Source organism: Larus michahellis, chromosome 2 (genome assembly GCF_964199755.1).
Source record: "Larus michahellis chromosome 2, bLarMic1.1, whole genome shotgun sequence".
NCBI lineage: Eukaryota > Metazoa > Chordata > Aves > Charadriiformes > Laridae > Larus > Larus michahellis.
Genome location: NC_133897.1, coordinates 142,192,724 through 142,212,184, shown reverse-complemented (window position 1 = coordinate 142,212,184; position 19,461 = coordinate 142,192,724). Strand labels below are relative to the sequence as shown.

General features: G+C 39.0%; 1 protein-coding gene across 1 annotated transcript; it reads right to left on the bottom strand.

The window, feature by feature from the left end:
• Window positions 1–6,748: 6,748 nt before the first annotated feature.
• OTUD6B (OTU deubiquitinase 6B) lies at window positions 6,749–19,093 on the bottom strand. The gene is made up of 7 exons (XM_074577409.1): window positions 18,938–19,093; window positions 16,002–16,156; window positions 14,000–14,095; window positions 12,239–12,551; window positions 10,616–10,677; window positions 9,856–9,962; window positions 6,749–9,321 (listed from the first exon to the last, which is right to left on the bottom strand). Exons 1-7 carry the CDS (start codon window positions 19,026–19,028, stop codon window positions 9,237–9,239), a joined length of 909 nt encoding a protein of 302 aa, XP_074433510.1. The 5' UTR covers window positions 19,029–19,093; the 3' UTR covers window positions 6,749–9,236.
• Window positions 19,094–19,461: the final 368 nt, after the last annotated feature.

Genomic DNA, 19,461 nt, shown 5'->3' with positions numbered 1-19,461 from the left:
TTGTTTTCTATCCACGTCTACAGAGTTCCCAATAGTCTTTCCTCCCCTTTTTCAAATAGTGGTGGTCATTAAGTGAAAGACAAAATCATCTGATCTAGCTGAAGCTGGTGTTGCTTTAAGCTGGATGTTGGTCTGGAGGACCACCAGAGATCCCTTCAAAACTGAAATATTCCACAAAAATCATACTTCATATTTACTCACCTCTTTTGCACTGCATTTTAGAGAAGTATGATCAGATTTTGACATTTTGCAAGCCATCTGTTGGAAGGTACTCACTCAGTTTTATAATAACGTGTGTTATTGAGGCCACTGATAACCTTGTCAAGAATTTTTTGACTAGCTTCGAGACCCACATTCCAACCCCACATTTCACCACCTGGCATTTTGATTTATGCTGTTTTAAAAACAGATTGTTATACTTAAGAGATAAAAGTAAAGGATATTTAATACTTATCTCTAGTCTTGGTGTACAGTCCTTCAAACACTTGGTTAAACTATCCCTGAAGCCATTAATTGAATGAACAGAGTGTCACGTGCTGTGTGCCAGTAATATGTTCAGCATTTTAGTCCAGAAATTTGCTTAATTGTTGTTTTACAACAAACTGAAAAAAAAGAATTACCAAATATGTGGAATTTTGTTTTTTTAATATGTCTATATATTTTACACATGTGTATGTCCATGGTCAGATAAGCGAGATGCAGAATCATAGTTTCATAATTTAAAATATAATTTGAGTTACTTGGTATAGTTATGGGATATCTATTCCCAGGCTTCTATATGTCAAAAGCAAATGTTTGTGAGATGTAGTATATGCAAAAGGAGAAGTAAAGTTGCTTCTATAATTTTTAAGGCTCTTCAATTAAGATTTACTGACAGTTTTATTCTTGACAATAAACAAATATTTTGTACAGCGCTTTGATAAATAATTTGTCAACTTTCATTTGAAAAATTGGAAGCAAGAAATGTTCCACTACTGAGACAGTCTACTATTAAAACTACTCTGTGATTTGCACTGAAACTCTTATAGATAACAAAATTAAAGTACATCTAAGATCAGTCAAGCAGAAAACACTTTTATGTGTTAATCTCAGATATTCTGATTGTCTTTTGCGTCTTAAATGAGCTGAGTTTGACAATTTCTAGTTCTCCAGTAAAGTGTCACTCAAGTGGCAAGATTAGTTTAGTAGAGCAAATGAGGATTAGCTGTCTGATTAAAGTATGAGAATTATTTATTAGAAGCACAAGGGGACTACGGGCTCCTAAATTTTTGCAAAGGAAGATGAGCTTTAACTTAGCAGACTGCATGGAGCAGTATTTCTTTAACCTTAAATTGCTTTTTAATTTGTAAAACAGTTGATGTAAACTGAAGAGCCAAAACTGCTTAGTTATTCGGTGCTGCAAACTTTTCTGTGGAAATAAAGGGAGGACCTCAGGTTAAGGGAATTACACTGTAAGAATAACGCACTGCTTTAGAAAAGACCCATCAATATCCCTTTGAAAGAAGAGGTTGGTCCACTGAAGACTAGTAATGAGATAGTTCAAATATCCCTTATGCTATAACTAAAGTAATTCAAACCCAACTATTTAAAACAACTCTTCAATAATAGAAAGCATTAAAAGAAACTTCTGATTACCTTTTACATTGGTGTACTTCTATGCTATTTTTTTGAATGATGTTCACTCACCTGGTTATTAGGAATGCACCCACAAATAGAGCAGAGATGTGTGTAGACATCTGGATGAAAGTTCCTTTTTTCATCATTCTAAGGGTGCATTTTGCATAAATTTTAATGTACTGTTGCCAGTTACAGGTTCTTTTAAAGCTTATTGGTGTAAATTAAATCAAAGATCTTGTGTCAGCCAGTGCTTTGTGAGAAACAAAGAACACGCTCTGAGAGATGAGCAAATGGCTTTAGATATCTTCACTAAGTTTCTTTTAAAGTTTAATCATAGAAACTTCATTAATTACTTTTCTATTTAATATTACATCCTAATTATGCCTTCCTATTTAAGGTGATGGCTTTAATTAGCTAAACTAAATTTTAGCCCACAAAATGTATTTTATATATGCATCTTACACATAAGTAATTATGCATAAGAAATTATGCATAAGAAATTCTGATAAAAAAATTAAGCTTACACATTTACCAGATATCCTGTTTGTTCCCTTGGCCTGTTTCATTACCTTCTATTATAATAGTAATCCGCAGTTCTCATCTCTTTTTACAGGGCACAGTACAGGATTGGATTTTTTCCCCTTGCTAAAATGCGTATGTGATGACAGTCCTTGAAATTATCTTTTGTAAGTGCTCTGCTCCGGAAAACGTTGCCTACCGGTGCAATGGAAATCCATAAAGACTATTTCGAGAGTCTTAAATCACGTAACATTTTTTATCAGTTTGGGAAAGCCCAGTCTTTGAAGGTCATGGCTTAGATTGTGCACCTGCCAGGCTTTGATGTTACATGCATCACTGTGATATGTACCATACGTCATGTGAAGCAAGCAAGACTGCAAGAAAGCCTCTACTGACACTTGGTTTCACCTGTTGTACAAATAGGCTATCTTGTGCGTTCTTCTTAAAATACAGAAATAAATCTTGCAGGGAAAAGACACCAAGTTTCATACACAGGATTTAATGGAGACTTCATAATAAAATGGAATGACTAAGCAATAGTTTTCAAATTTAGCCTGGTTTGTCATATTTTTAGATTAAGGGTCTGGAGTTGGCCAGGGAAGTCAAAACTGTGCGAAATCCTCACTGTTATTAAAATTAGTAAAAGTACGTTGGTTGGTGTGTAGCAGGCACCCACCGCATCGTGCCCCATGTAGGCCACCCCTCTGATCCTGACCCATAGCTATGAGCAGACCTGTCACCCGTTCCAGAGCCGAGCGCTGAGCTAAACCTCTCCTCCTCCTCCTCACCCCCCCAAGCCTGCCATTCCTAAAGAGCCTGCGTCCATCTAACGCGCTGCTCCAGACACGCAAGCTATTCCACATTTCTCTTTATTCCCAGTGATGTCCTAGATCTGCAATGGTCCACAGACTTCCAGCTCCAGTGCCAAAACTCTGGAGCTAGGAAGTTTTTTCCGAAGGGGCTACCACGTGGGACAAGTCAGCACGTATCCTACAATGTAGAAGATATATTAGTATAGATTTTAAATGCACAGTTTTCTCAATACACCCACATAGTGCCCAAATGTCTCAGTTCAATTATTACCTGATTCTAGAAAGCAATCTGTGTCCTTCCTGTCCCTCCTCAAAACCCCCACCATTAAAGACATTTTTTTTAATTAAAAAACCCAAACACCTCTGCTCCTACACACAGCATCAAGGGTGTTTCACAACAAAATGTTAGAAACTCAAAATGCTCTAACTAGAAAGAGACCCTTATCATAATTTTTGTAATGTGTCCTTGCACTAGGGGGGGTGGAATATCACTTGTTATGTCGGGGAAAGCCACCAACCTTCTAGAAATTAGAGAATCTGCAAAACGTGCATATGCTATCAGAGGTATGACATCCAGTTTCTTCTCTATCAAAAACAATCAAAGCTTTCCCTGCGTTGCTGCATCTAAAACACAAAAACTAAAATTTTAAGGTTTGGAATATCAAGGGGGATAATTTTCCTTAAGAATCTTTTCATTATTGTTTTTACTGAACAGCACAGTTTTTCAGATTGGATTTAAAGTATTCTGCCCTACATTCTTCATGTCCCATGTAGGTTTTCTCAAAGATCTCCATGTTGACTCTCTGCAGTTGTCTGCAAAAATGGTGATAAAATGTCCCGAAGCAGATGGATAACGTACTCTAGCAGCAGATCAAGCAAACAGCAAATACTGCAACCGAGCCGGTGACGTAAAACACAGCGTGCCAAGCACTGGTAAATATGTGTTATCAGAGATTAAAATAAATTAAAGGTTTTAAATCCATTGAAGTAATCCGCAGTTCTACCACCCAGTGAAGAAGGTGCAAAGGCGGCTGCCAGAGAAGCCACCACCCAGCTCTGTCTCTTGGGGGGCTCACCAAACCCCCGAGGTTTGAGGCTGCTGGTTGCACAGTGCAATTCTGCAGAAGCACGTGAGGGGTAGAGACAGCACCCAAGTAAGACCTGTACAAAGATGTATATCGCTCTTTTGCATATTATTAAGTAAACGATGAGCTAGAAAAAGTAGCAAAAGCTGCAAACACCTACCTTCATTTCTTTCCCCCTTTAGCGTAGAAAGAGCTCCTGTGGATAAAACACAACCTGCCTGTGCAGCTCACCTTTCCTTTCTGGAAAACAGGCTGTAAACTTAATTTGCCACCTCTCTGCTTGGCTGCTCCTAGGGTTATTCCAGCTCTCACCTTCCCGTTCTCTCTCAGCACCGTTCTCGGCCCGGATACTTCCGTGTATGTCATTCGGGTATCCCCGGTCAGCAACAGCTTTCCCTGCCCTGCTTGCGGCTTTCTGTGCTCCAACAGTCTGCGTACAGCTAAGGGGAACATGGTTCTTCAGCTCATGTGCCATCTTTTGTCCCTTGCCCTTTCCCAACTCGATGGAGCCTTATTGGGATGTAATGACGAACTATCGCTTATTTATACTGCTGAGGTTTCAGTTGTATTTTGAGTTTTATAGGACACATATGTATATAAGGAAAAATTATTCATTTAAAATCTCCACATCCTTAACTTCCTCAAAGGAGTATTCAAATACCATCCAGAATGCAATTATTAAAGTGCATTTTCATGACTTATGTAATCTCTTCCAAAAAAAAAGATATATTGCTCAAATATTTCTGTAAGACATCCTCAAAAAAAAAAAAAAAAAGGCATTTTAAAAAGAAAAACAACGAAAACATCATTACTAACCTCTGGAAAGTGTTTCTGGACAAACACAGCACCTTCAGACTCTTCGTGCATCTACATCTAATCTCTTTAGGTATCATGACAAAACATTTGCAGGACTGATGAAGTTCAGGGAGCTTCTGTAGAAAACAGCTCCCTGGGAATATTTTTAATCTTGTTACTACTTCAGTTTACGCACTCCGATTTTTCTACTTTGCAAAGAGGATAAAGGCTTTCAATGAACACCTTAATGCATTTATTTAATCTGGGACATAGAGATTACATCAGTTGATTTGGAATTTTAATGAAGATTTTTTGTGTGTGAGCAATTCTTTTTACAGTATACCTGTTTATAACATACGGAGGCAACTGCTAAGGATTTTAGTTGTATTTAAAAGTGCGTATACCATATGCCTCTAGCGATTAATCCTAACCCATCTGCTGCTTTTATTAGTCTCTCAAAACAAAGGAGGTGGTAGGTTACTGTTCTAACTGGAGCCAAGAAAAGCTCCGAAAATGCCTTCCATATTTCAGATCCTATTTTTATGTCTGTTCAGCTACCTACATGGATTAAGTAATCAACACGGGCTGCTTGTCATTCATAAATACATCCCAGGAGATCAGCTGGGAGACAGAGGAGGGCTGGTTGTGTCTTGAGGACTAAAAATAAAACGCTATACTTGCAACAATTCCACGGCCTATGAAAAAGGACAGCCCAAAGTGTTGTGTTGTGGGCCACCCTGATGATGCAGATGGGACATTCTGACTTTCTCTTTTCACCACAGCCGTTGAGTATCTCATAGAATAGTCTAGGTTGGAAGGGACCTTTCAGATCATTGAGTCCAACCATCAACCTAACACTGCCAAAACCACCACTAAACCATACCCCTCAGCACCGAGTCTACCTGTCTTTTAAATACCTCCAGGGATGGCAATTCAACCGCTTCCCTGGGCAGCCTGTTCCAGTACTTGATAACCCTTTTGGTGAAGAAATTTTTCTAATATCCAATCTAAACCTCCCCTGGCAGAACTTGAGGCTCTTTCCTCTTGTCCTATCGCCTGTTACTTGGGAGACTGACCCCCACCTCACTACAACCTCCTTTCAGGTAGTTGTAGAGAGTGGTAAGGTCTCCCCTCAGCCTCCCCCAGGGCATTTAGCATTCACGCCTTTGGCATGATGGCTGTTGCACCCCTGAAGATGCCGCTTATCCAACACACCTATGGAACGCATCTGACCAGGACTCCCCAGAACATACACCATGACTTCTCTGCACTGCGACCACGGGTCTTGTCTACAAAAGAGATGCTGCTTATCTCCACTTATTCAACTGTCCCGTCACTGAATTCATAAGCTGCAAGGTGACCAGCGCTGGTGGAGGGAGGCTGAGAACTGGATAAAGCTCACAGCCCCGATACCAACCACAGAAGGCAGTGCCCCTACCCCATCTGTCACCAACAGTCAGCTACAGGAATGCTCACTTTTGTAATTCATAACAATATTACACTCAAGCATAACACAGCAGAGGGCAGGCCACCACCCCACAGCATCAGATCTGCCCTGTGACACCGCTACCAGCACCTTCACTCCTTGAGATGGAGTAGGAGCAGAGGGGATCTGCTCTGCATAGACCTGGAATTTCAGCCTTGTTCTTTTCCTGGGGCCTGTCACAACTGTTGAACTGCCTGTTATAAGGAGGAGACGGGAAGGACAGAGCATGGGCAGGAGGCAGAAAGTGCCTCGAGTGACAATTTTGCTCAGAGACAAGTGGTTGTGAAACAAATTCCCCTCTTCACGGTGCTTCAGCTTTGGTGTAATATTTTAATATATGTAAATACAACAGGTCATGAGAATTGTACAAAGGCGCATAAGGAACATCACTGCTTCATTGCATTTTATATGATTTATTTATTCTAAATTAAAAAAATCCTTAAAGTCATGCTATTTTGCAGAGAACATGTAATCTGACAAAGTTAAAAGCCAAATTCTGAAAAAAACCCAAACCCTCTCAGTTTCCCTTGATCATTTTTGTGTATGGAGAAGTTCAATAGTATGTTCAAATACAGCTTTTCAGAAGAGTTTAACTCCTGAAGTGCTGACGATAAATTTTGTTTAGAAACAACATCACTCCATAAATAGCAAAGCTTTGTGTGCTTGAATAGGAATAGTCAGTTGTTGGAGAATTCATATCACAGTAGGACCCTATAGCTATAAAAATGAAACGAGTAAACTTATTGATACTCAGAATTAAAAAGTGAACAATCGAAGTACAAAATAAAAAGTGACCACAACTAGATTTGCCACAAATAAACAGATTTATTACTTTTTGGCAAGTCCCATAGAGCACGAGCAAGGATCTTTCACTCACTATATTAAAACATTATTTTGCTTTATACAAATTGTAAACATCTTCAATAGGACAAACTGTTGGTACAGGTATTCCACAATTCTGACATCTTTTCTGTCAGTTAATCAAGCAAGAATGAAAACCCAATAAGCCAAAGAACTTTTTTCACGGGGTATCTATAAAATGCAGCATGTGCATTTCATATCACATCAATTCTAAGCAACACAGAGAACAGTATATCTGATTATTAATTTCAGTGAAATTCTGTAGTGAATGGTACTATGAATAGACACACCTTTTCCATACTGTTGTATACAATTTTTTTTTAAATTAAGAACATTGTTTTATACAATCAAGGTAGTAAAGTAAATTGTACAGTAAACCAGCTGCTATAAATACAGCTATATTTGCTATACTGTATCAGATAAATAAGGATGTAAAAACTCCTGACCTGGTTAATGTTTTCCTGGTAGGCACCAGTCTAAAGAAGTCATGATTCAAGTTCTGCTTCCAAAAACCCCTGCTATAATTGTCTGATTCTTTTTCCCCCGCCCTCTCTCTCAAAGTGCTTTAAATCAGACATAATCCGATCCATAAAGTGAACACTTATCTCCTCCTTCTTAAGAAAGAGAAGATTTTTCTTTCTAATTTATAAGTCCCAGGAATGTCAATCTGCTGGCTAGCTTTACTGAAGGACTACATGATGCACGCTGTTAGTTCATAATCCTCAAATCAGGGCAAAGGTGTTTAAACTTGACATGAAACGCTTTTCTCCAACCAACTCATCAGCACTAAAATATAGACAACTGTCATATTATTGACTAAGGCTTTTAAAAAACAAAAAATAAATAAATCAGTTCTAGTGTTAAAAAAACAATTGCAATACAACTTTGGTTTCAGTATGCTGCTAATTTTGGAGTCACATTTACAGTAACTTAAAGACAAAAAAAATCTACATTTAATGTAAGAAGTCAAGCCAGATTAAAAAACCCCAACTTTCAAGTCTCTGTGTATCATAACGGGCAATGAAAATAAACTTAATTCTTCTGCAGATCACCTTTAAAGTTACTGACAAAACCCAAGGTGGTTACTTTTACACCTGTATGCAACCAGCTGTTTTAAGCATTATAAAACTTTAGATCACGAAGTGCTTAGATCAGGAGATCCATAAATGATGAGTTCAGACGAGTTTCACAACCTGAAGTGAGGACATGGAAGAGCTTTCTGTTTATAAGATTTCTGTATCATAGAAATGCACAGATGAAAGACTATAAAGGATGAATAGCAGAGTCAACTTGCATCAATGTAATGATGTATGGTCAAAACCAACAATGCTCTTCCTACAGATTCAGTACTAAGAACAGCATCAAGCATTTGGTTCCTATTGTCAACTGCAAAAAAAGAAAAAGTGAAGTCCTCAAACTTTGGTAAAAATCTTAGATGAAGGTCTTTAAAATAAAAAGATCGTGCAACTCCTTCAGCCAAACAAGACATTTACTACTGGACTTGCCTCCAGCTCTTCTCTGACCAAATAAAGAAGGGGATCCCTCCTACAGTGTTAAAGCGAGATCCTGATAGAACTAAAGAAACACTGTAGAGGACATTCCATCAATCAAAATAAAATAAATTATTTTAAATGCCTTAACTCTTCCATGATCATAAAAACCTGCTGGAAATAATGTAACAGGAGCCTTCAGGTGACCTTAATTTTTCAGCAGAGATGCACATTAACGAAAACATTTACTACTCTCTGTTTTCAGTGCAGCATGGCATGAAGCTCTATGAAAAAAAACAAAACAACAACTTCTGATCTACACAGCCGCCATTTTAGAGAAGATCATCTAAACATGATTAATACCAACAAGTTTAAAATACTGTTGTGCAGTTTTGGTTTGGTTTTGTTTTAAATCAAGAGCAATTTCTGATTTATAGTCAAACTTTGCATGTCTTTTTTTCATTTTTAATCCATTCCATTTAGTTTTACTTCCCGGTCTGTCTAGGAACTGTCTGTAGCCCAACGCATCAAGACACAACTGTTATCCATGTGGATTTATGACTTTTGTATGCTAGCTGCCATTTTCTGTAGCAGCATCTGTTAGAATTTGTACAGAATTGTAATGTTCTCCTAATCCATAGGCATGTCTCATATACCTAAAAAAAAAGTTACAGAATTAGCGTTCAGTGTAACTAGAAGTATACGTCACATCAAATATTAACAGCACTGGAAGATAGCTTAAATAAATTCAGGTTTTAGCCCAGAAAATATGTAGGGTCATTAAATAGGAGAGTATTAATACAGACAGTTTTTAATTCTGGTGACTTTCAGGCACATATTGACATAAACTTTGAACAGGAAAAAAAAGGTTTCCTGCAGTATCTTATATCAATTTCACTATTATTTTGTAATTATCTAACAGGTAGAATGACCCTGTAGCATTCTATAAAGCAGTGACTGAATCACACTTCAGACCGATTGTCAGCATTTTAAGAACACTAATTACAGTATCTTTAAGCTAAGTGTGTCAACCACAAACATAATTTCTGACCTGCAAGATCATTATTCGAGCAGCGTTTCAACATCAGATACGTAACAGAAAATAAAAGAGCAGGTAAGAATCAAAGCTGAGCCCTCTGCTATAGAAATAAGTGCACTAATTTTAAGAAGGGGTAAAATTACATACTTACACAAGTACTATCGGTTTGCCTGAATATTCTTCACCAACAATAATGGGAGGGGAATCCATTTGCACTACTTCAATAGGTGTTTGCAAAATGTGCGACAAAGCCCTTAGCTTTAAGGCGTAAAAACAATTCAATAACAGGATTAAATACAATGTAGGGAGGAAAGAGGAAGACATGACATTTAGTTTTAGCAGACACAAGTTCAGGCATAACATTTCAAATATTGTTAGAAAGTAAACTTTATTAAAATAAATAAAATTATTCTAACTTTTTAAGCTTTAATTGAAAACAGGTTGCCTGACACAACACAGGTAACGTTGGGCTAGCTTCAGTGATTTCGTGACTACTCTTCCATAAAACAACAAATAAGTCAAACTAAAATAAATATGTATTTTCTCAAGCTCAAGTTCTGGCTTACATTACAAAAACCTAGCATTGCTCTGCTATAGTCAGCTTTGTTACCATCTTAAGTCTGCATAATAAAACACTCTCCCCAGTCACACTGTCAGGCTTTCTAATGACATTTAGAACTACTGAATTCCTTAACTTGCATGTGCTCAAATATATCAGAACAGCAGCACATCACCAGAAAAGTTACTGATTTGGGAAAACAATTTATAACCATAGGAGAAAGTTCTTGATAAAGTATTTATGACTATGTTCCCTTATGCCTTCAGGTATTCCTTCTTAAGAAGCCCTTTTTTGAAGGTGTATTCACCCACTCGAGAATTTCACAAATAAAAATTATCCATACAATACTTACTTCCAGCTGACCACCCCATGCAGCTGTATTCGCTATATCATCACAGTATTTTTCAAATTCCTCTGCGGGGAAAGGAGAGACAACTTTTAGTACTTCTCTTATTTGAGAAGAGAAGTACTTCTGAAAATACTGACTGTAGAATGAAGAACTAGAACCTGAAAAGTCCAAACACACTATACAGGAAAATATGTATGTTCACTGAAGAGAAGGAAGGGAAAAGAAAAACACCAGAGGCCAAAAAAATCCCCACTACTGTTTTAGAAAGAAAAATTAAGACTGAAGATAGGAATAAAAACAAGTATGGGAATAAAAAGAAGGTTTTTATTTTAAACTTTTTATTCAGGGAACTGTTAATAACAAGCACAAAATCGCATAGTTTTCTTCCTGTTAAGTTTTAGAGGGTGTTGTTTGGAAACTCTAGAAAAGAGCGTGATAGTAAGTAGTATGCTTAGTTCTTATGTTAGATAGGTGTCAGGTATGTTTTTAAAATCTTGTAACAACGTAGTTCAGCTGTTGGGTTTGTTTGTTGGTTTTTTTTTTTTTAATTTCCAAATAAGCTGCCTTGGTTTTTACCTCCGAGTTATTTATTCCCAATAGTTCATTTATTAATAGCTAAATAAACCTTTTGCAGACCATGTTCTACAGAATTTATAATTCAAATTTATAAATTACAACCCTTCAGGCTTCTGAACCCTATGAATAGATTCTAATAAGGAAAGAACAGATTTTTCTGAAGACTGCTCAGAATTGCTTTTCATACATTCTCTTTATAACAGACTTAAGAGACATAAGAACACCACACTCCCTGCTGCTCTGCAGAACTTCATTCAGAATTCTCTTGGGGCACATTTAGCCTGCGACAATTATCTCTGTCAACATGGGAAAGACACCTCCTACTTCAGAGTCACCAAATGAAATCCACAGCAGTAACTGTTAAATGAATGTAGCAGTAAGTTAAAAAAATGTATAAAGTCATTTGCATGGTGTTCCAGACACATAGTTAGAAATTAATAAATCACGTATTGCTCAAATAAGAAGTACCTAAATTCCATCTAATTGCATTTACTAGCCTACACCATTGCTTCACACTAAATGCCTTTACATTTTTTAGTTTAGTCTGTTTATAAGAAAGGGCTCAAAAGGCCTAGTATAAGCAGAGAAAATAAAGAGTAGAAAAAGCATTTATGCAAACTATTATAAAAGAGATTTGCTTGAATTTCACGCTTATTTTTAACAGCTTTCCTACGTAAACTGAAAACACCAATATAAAAGATGACAAAAAAAAAATCATCCCTAACCTGGTAGATAATCTGTTCATAATACAACTTAAATCACATCCCAGCATATGATTACCATCTAGTAACCTGCAAGTTCTGATTTTTTTTTTTTTTAATGGGGAATAATGTTTGCTAGATTACTTTAAAAGAAAAAAGAAAAATTATAAAGATTCAAGTGTACCAAGTTTCATAGCAGATCATAATTCTGTGTTCCATAAAACACAGCCAAACCGATAAAGTTCAGGAACAAATATTATAATGGGTTAGTCCCAATTCAGTTGCAACTGAGATAGAGAATTACCAGAAATAGAACACTTTTTAAAATCTCTTATGCCACAAGACTTACCTCTGCTATACATGTCTCCAGTATTGGGGTTTGTAAGAAATGGCAGGAAGTCATCAAAGTGACTTTGCATATACTTTGCTGTTTGGCTCCTCAGAGTTGCAACAGTCCAGGAATTCTGGCGATCCTTGAGCTGATCTTCAATAGCTCTGTACATGCAATGGCCATCCGAAGGGATCTGTTTAATCTCCAAGTGCCTTGCTGCCAATAGGGAGGCAAGTTTCTGACTTTCAAGATGTCTAGCACCCGTTAAGTTTTCTATCTCAGCTTCAGCTATCCTTTCTTCTCTTTCTTTCTCCAAGGCAGCTTTTTTTTCCTTGGATTAAAAACACATAAAAATTATATCAAAAAATAAAGGTTAGAAGATGCCTGTACAGTTCTTGACTTAGTGCTTGCTTCTAACTCTTCAAATGTTTTCACAGATATGAATGTACCAAGAAATGTTCTCACGAATCAGCACTACCAAATCTTAAGAGACCTCTTAAACCGAAACTTTAGCAAATGGTAAATGACCAATATATCCTAACTGCTTCTGACAACCACACCCAAAACTATGTGACAGGAGACATGTTAATTGTATCAAGATGCAAAATAACACTTTGTAACACCCATAAAAAGGCTATTAATGGTAGTCATTTATTCAGGATGACCTATTTCACCACATTGGCAAACAACTCAAGTATGAGAATTCTAATTAAACAATGGAAAATATTACTCTTTCATAATAAGTGTGAGATTCACCACTTATGCATATGATTGAATAATAGAGCTCATGTCATGAAACTGAAACTCCCTCAAGCTAGGTACTATACACCATAACAGACTGCTCCTAACCTAAAGGACAGATAAGAACGCATACAGAGAATACTAGAGGGGATGTAATAATACATAACATAAAAATGACTTTATAGAATGCTTCATAAGTTTATGCTTAAGATAATAAGGGAATAAGAGTCAAAGTATATGAGCAAATAAAAGAGGAAGCAGTACAGAGAAAGATCTTCTCACTTTCACACTTAAAATTCAGCACAAATCAAGACCAGAGTAGTTTAGCCTACCACCATATAGGAAAACTAGACTAGAGAGTTTCTAGTTTGCCTAGAAATGGTGCAATGAATTAAGAACATTTTTTTATCATGTTTGTTACAAGGCAGCTCTGCAGTACTGACATGTAGCAGGGAATGGACTCTGCAATAAAGCAGTGCTCCTCTGGCCCTGAACCAACATTCACACAGGTACAATGAGAATGTTAATGCATTGCAATTTAACACCTGAAGCTTAAGAAGATACAACCCTAATAGCCTGGACACCAGGTAGTGTTTCTTAACAATTCAAAAATTTACAAGAATTTCAGTATTAATGTTCTTTTGTTAAATGTGTGAAGTTCTACTACTTGCATATTTTCCACATAACATTTGACATTATTTAAATTCAATTATTTTATTCCTTTATTAATGCTTTTAGTGACTTTATTTTAAAATCATTTGGTTTACATCATTTGTTTTTTCTGGCTCCCATCTGCTGACCTATTCTGATTCCCAGCTCATGGCTGAGCGTAAAAAAAAGTATAACTATTTATAAAATGCTTACATATCTCTAGGTAGCAGCTTTACAGATTTTCAAGGCACCCAGTAGGTACAGCATCAATACTGAATTAGCCAGGTAATGTCCCCTGCAAAATTGTTTAACTTTGGTTATTACAGTTAAGTTAAAGTGAACGTAACTTCAATCAAATATTTGTAAAATTTCGAAACGTTGTCATACCCGCCTCTTCTGTGCTTTTGATATTCGAGGATGCTGAATCTGTTGCTCTACTCCTTCAAGCTCTAAATTTGCAACCCCATCAGCTATAGAATCTGTCTAGAAAGAAAAAATGTTAAATGTTCTTATTAGTATAAATGATAACCAAAATGTGCATCTCCTGAAACAGTTTTAAGTTCTGTTCCTAGGTAATTCCAGGGTACGTTTATGAAATTTAACCACAAAGATCTGTGTATATCACAGAACCCATCACAGCCAGAAGTAAAGCATTTCACATCCCAAACCACTGTCATACATTTTATTACTTTTTCTGTAGTCTCCACAAAGAGACAGTTACGAACTGTGCATCTCAAATTTGGTCTACAGGTTCTCTTACAAGCTTACACACTGAAGCGTGAATACTGCTCACTGGCTGAAAGGGAAAGTATTCCTCTCCATCCCAGCCAACTGAAGTACCCAAACAGCCATTATCAAGTTCTGTGACAATTAAAGCAGGAGACGACTCCACCTTCCATACCAAAGCATAAGCAGCAGTTGAAAAACACAGGGAGTTGATAACTTCTCAAGAAAAATCGCAAAACTAACCCCATAACGGTACGAACTAGGTACCTCCTTTGAAAGGATGGGCACGTTTCAATCCAAATAAAAAAGCTGAGAAGTGAAAGAAACTACACATCTCAAAACAAAATTCTCTCAGGCAAAGCTATGTCCAGGGCAAGGATTTTAGCTTGAAAGGTCCTCCATCGTAAAGGTTTGACAACTCATTTAGCAAAATAAAACAAACTCTTGAAACTAATCTAAGACACAGGTAAACAGAAGTGTTACATTTAATGGTTATGCATCAATCATCTGCTTAAGCACTACTACAGAAGATTGTTATAGGGTCATAATTCTTGCAACTGAAAACTTTTTCACAAGGATTCTCAGCAGATGCTTCTCAATCAGGTCTATTTCCCTAAAAATCATTCAGAAATGTTTTCACTCTCATTTTCAAACAAAAGTGCATTCTCCTTAAATATTTGTTAGGTCACTAACCAGAAAACATCTAGTCCAGAAAGCCTCAGGCAGACAAGTTTTTGTTTGTTTCTTTACAGGATTTAAATATCCAGAAGACAAGTGCTGTTATGGAAACACTTAAGGAGACATATGAGCATGGAGCATTAGCATTATTCACAGATAACTGTATTGCACCAATTTAGCCATAAGCTCCATTCCCGTTTAGGTAGGAGAAAGTATATGAACAGGCCTACTTGCACAAACAGTCCTTAGGTTCAGGCGCATGACACAAATAGAGTTCTTTTCAGTATTGGATACACAGAATTAAGTCTATGGCTTGCAAATTCACTATGACAGGAGTTTCCAACATTCTACTTACTAATTAAGTGCTAAAACATAGGTGAATTATTGTATGTCACACAAGTATTTAATAGCATCTAGTTTACTCATTCCTGCAGCTAAACTGAATAATGCTAAGCCTTTGTTAAGAAGTAAGTGGTCCGCCATCAAACAGCAAACTGAAAGCATTTAAATACATAGCTACGTTGCCAACATGGCAGAACAGTAGCATTTAAGAAGACAATTCTCATCATCACAGAAAGCGTCTGCTTACAAAAAGGTCTCGACAGAATTGCAAGACAAAACACACTACATCAGTTAAATGCCTGCTGAAGGCCAACAATACTCTAGTAGTCTACATAAGAAAATTAGAGTGACAACGTAACAGGAAATTAAAAAAAATTCTCAAAGACAACTGAACTACTGACATAGTCTTAAGAGCAAACCCAAATACTGCTCAATAACAACAGCAAAACCCCACAGCTAAATGCCCCTTCTAGCACTGCACACCCACCATAACAGCTGAATCTTTCCAAAGATGAAGAGTGACTAATACCGTAAGGAAAAAGAGAAATACTTTGAAGTGTTACTTTATTATAATTTTTAAAATTTAAAGAAGCCCTAACACAAATTGTATCCACACAACTTCAGCTAAAATTAAGGCACCTACCTTATTCTGCTCAGGTGAAGCTTCCTTCAACTGCTTTAATTCCTCCTTGTGCTTCTGTTCAAGTTCTGCCTCTAGTTTGGCAACTTCTTCAGCCAGCTGTTTTCGTCTCTTCTTATCATTCTTGGGAACAGCATTTTTCATGCCTTGAATTTTTGCTGTTAGAGAAGTAGCATAATAAAACATCACCTCTAAATATAGATACTCCACAGTCATTGCAGAAAAGAGAACTGCAAGTCATACAGAAAAAAAATCACAAATATCAACATATCAGTATGTTTTAACATTTTAACTATGAGACCCCCTGCTACAGTCACACTTTAAAGCAGCTATATTTTTCTTAAAAGATGCTAATGTTGTATCCGAAGAAGACAAAAACTTGTGTGAGGTTACTATTATAATACTTATGAACTCATCAACTTAGCAGACCTCAGCTTGTTGCCTTCAAAAAGATTATTTGGGCACTGAGATCTCAAATCCTGTCACAGCAAAGGCGTGTAAGTTTTTTATCACACAAGTAGCAGATTAAAAGTAAAAACAGAGTTTACCTGTCCTTAAAATAAAGCTTCTAAAAGCAAAATGGATATTCAAGAATTAAAAAAAACAACCCTCAAAAAAAAAAAAAAAAAAACAACTTGCTTAAATTCAGTAAGTATTTTTAGGCTGTAAGTCAGGGCTCCATTTCTCAAATCATAAAATAGTTTGGTTAGAAAGGATGTCCGGAGGTCATCTAGTTCAGCCTTCTGCTCAAAGCAGGGCTGAATTCAATGCTACATCAAGTTACCTGAATTCAGATTGATCTGGAATTTATTCACATGACTGTGCAAAGTCTCTAGGGACGGACATTCTGCAACCTTTCTGGGAAGTTTCTTCCCAGTGTTTAAACATTCTTGTTATAAAAATTTTTTCCCTTTTTCCTCCCAGGAGGATTTTTTTCTTGTTATTGCTTTCAGCCATTGTCTCTAGTCCATTCTCTGCCCTTTACTTTGAAGAGTCTGGCTCCATCCATTAGGCAGTGGAAACTACAGTCAGATCCTCCATAGCCTTCTGTTCTCCAGGCTGAACAAACAGCTTTCACAGCCTGCGCTTTTACATGAACACACCCTGCTAGCTCTCATCACTGCTGTATTCACTGTTTCAGAGTTATAGCACCAATTACTTAACATCCTGCTCACTAGTCATCATCTGTACATTTTCCTGTCCTTCACCCTTGACTGACACAATTGAGCTGAAGATGATGCCGATGATAATGAAACTTTTCAAGAGGAGGCAGCAAGAATGCTCACACTGCAAGATTTATGTTAAGCATTCAGCTCACAGATGAGTCAACTGAGTTTGGCAGGCAGAAAAGCAGTTTAGTTCATAAAAACTGACATAATGGGGGAGAAGAAAATCCAGGACTTAACAGGCACACATAAATACACAAGGAGAGTATACAGGGGGTGGTGGAGACAAGGATCATCAACTGGAGGAGATGCTGGATTTTCAGAGGCTGAGATACACTTTATGTTAATTCTTACAAATAAACTGTTTTGCTATCTGTGAAACAGTTAATCATTGCACTTATCAGGAATGTATTTTTCAAGTGGGAAAATGCATGCCTACAGGTCACCTGCCTCTCCTAACTGGGAAGACTGTGGCTCTGTCTTCTGTATACCCCTTCTATCTTTAGCTAGTGGAGGACTGCAATTAGATACTCCCTCATCATCTCCTCTAGGTGGAAAAACCCTCTGTTCCTCAGCATCTCCCAATGAATGTGCCATGTGCTCCAGCCATGTAACCATAACGCTTGATTTCTACCCCTCTTTTCAATTTCAACCAAATTTGAGGAAGGAAAAGGCATCTCAAAACAGTAAGTTCATATAGATAAAGCGACAATATGCAGACCAATAATGTCTCTCCTCGTCTTTAACACTCTAACCGATAAAAGGCTGCTGATGGTCCTATTTCATTATATACCAAAAAAGCCAAACAAGGAAAAGGCAATATCAACATCAGAAATGAGAAAGACTTAACAAAAAGGTTATAATCAACTACAAAACTCAACAGAATCCAGCTAGCACAACTACTTAATTATATTAATCTACTGTAATTGGATAGGTGAAATGTGGCTCATGAACAGTTCATACGTAGCACCGTAAGATCACACAGGTCTTCTACTATAGATACTTTATGTGGCTGGGCAGAATCATAGAATGGTTTGGGTTAGAAGGGACCTTAAAGATCGTGTAGTTCCAACCCCCCTGCCATGGGCAGGGACACCTCCCACTAGACCGCGTTGCTCAAAGCCCCATCCAGCCTGGCCTTGAACACTTCCAGGGATGGGGCATCCACAGCTTCCCTGGGCAGCCTGCTCCAGTGTCTCACCACCCTCATGAAGTAATTTCAGATCAGTTGCACTTTGAACAAACACCTGCCTAGGCAGCAAGGATCCTAATGCTGTCTTTTCAACCTAAAATGCCTTACAAAACCACACCTTCTTTAACTTAAAAAAAAAATAAATAAATTGCAAAACGTTAACATAATATTAATGGTCTAGCATCATTACGTTACGTCTCTCATGCCTTGTTAGACTCCCAAGATTACAGTGCGGCGAGCTCAGCGGCCCGCCTCCATGACCAGAACGACAGCAGCAAAGCGTGGCTGTGACCCCCCTGCCGAGACACCGCACTTTCACTGCCGGCGTCCCCCCCCCAACCCCGGCAGTGCGAGGGCTGCTCCCTCCTTTTCCAAGGCCCTCCCTGCGCTGCGCCTTGCCTTGCCCGCCCCTCTCCCTCCGGCTCCCTCCGAGCTTCCCCCGCAGCCCTGAGGGGCTCACAGCCATGGGAAGGCTGAGAGCGGGAGGCCGAAGCCTCCCCGCCGCCTACTCCGGGGGAGGCAGGCGCCTGAGGGAGCCTGCTCGCCCGCCCGCCCTTCGCCGGGCCGCCGGCGCCCCTCACCCTGCAGCTCCCGCTTCTCCTTGCGCTGCCGCTTCACCAGCTGCTGCAGCGGCGCGTCGGCCCCAGCCTCCTCCTCCCCGGACCCCTCCATGGGCGCCCGGCCCCGGCGGGACGCCCTCACACCGCGGCGGCGGCGCGCGCGTGACCCACGACCCCGGCGCGAGGCGGGAGCTGGCCGCGCTTCCGGCGGCGCCGCCCCGCCCCGCCAGCAGCCGCCGGCCGCCCTGAGGGGACCACGGCCCAGCCCGGCCCTCCCCTCCCCTCCCCTCCCCTCCCCTCCCTTTCCCGCCGGCTTCCCCGTCCCTCCCCGCGGGGCTCCTCCGCGTGCTGCCGGCCGCTTGTTCGCGTCGGCGCCGCCCCGGTCTCCTGAGGCCGCCGGCGGGCAGTGCGGCCTCTGCCCCCGCTCGGTACGGGCCGTGAGGTCGGGTGGCGATGGGAGAGGGAAGCGTTTCTTTTGGTCTGGGGTCGGTGGAGCACGAGAAATGGGGCGAAGGGAAAAGCCATTTTTTACGGGGAAAGCAACC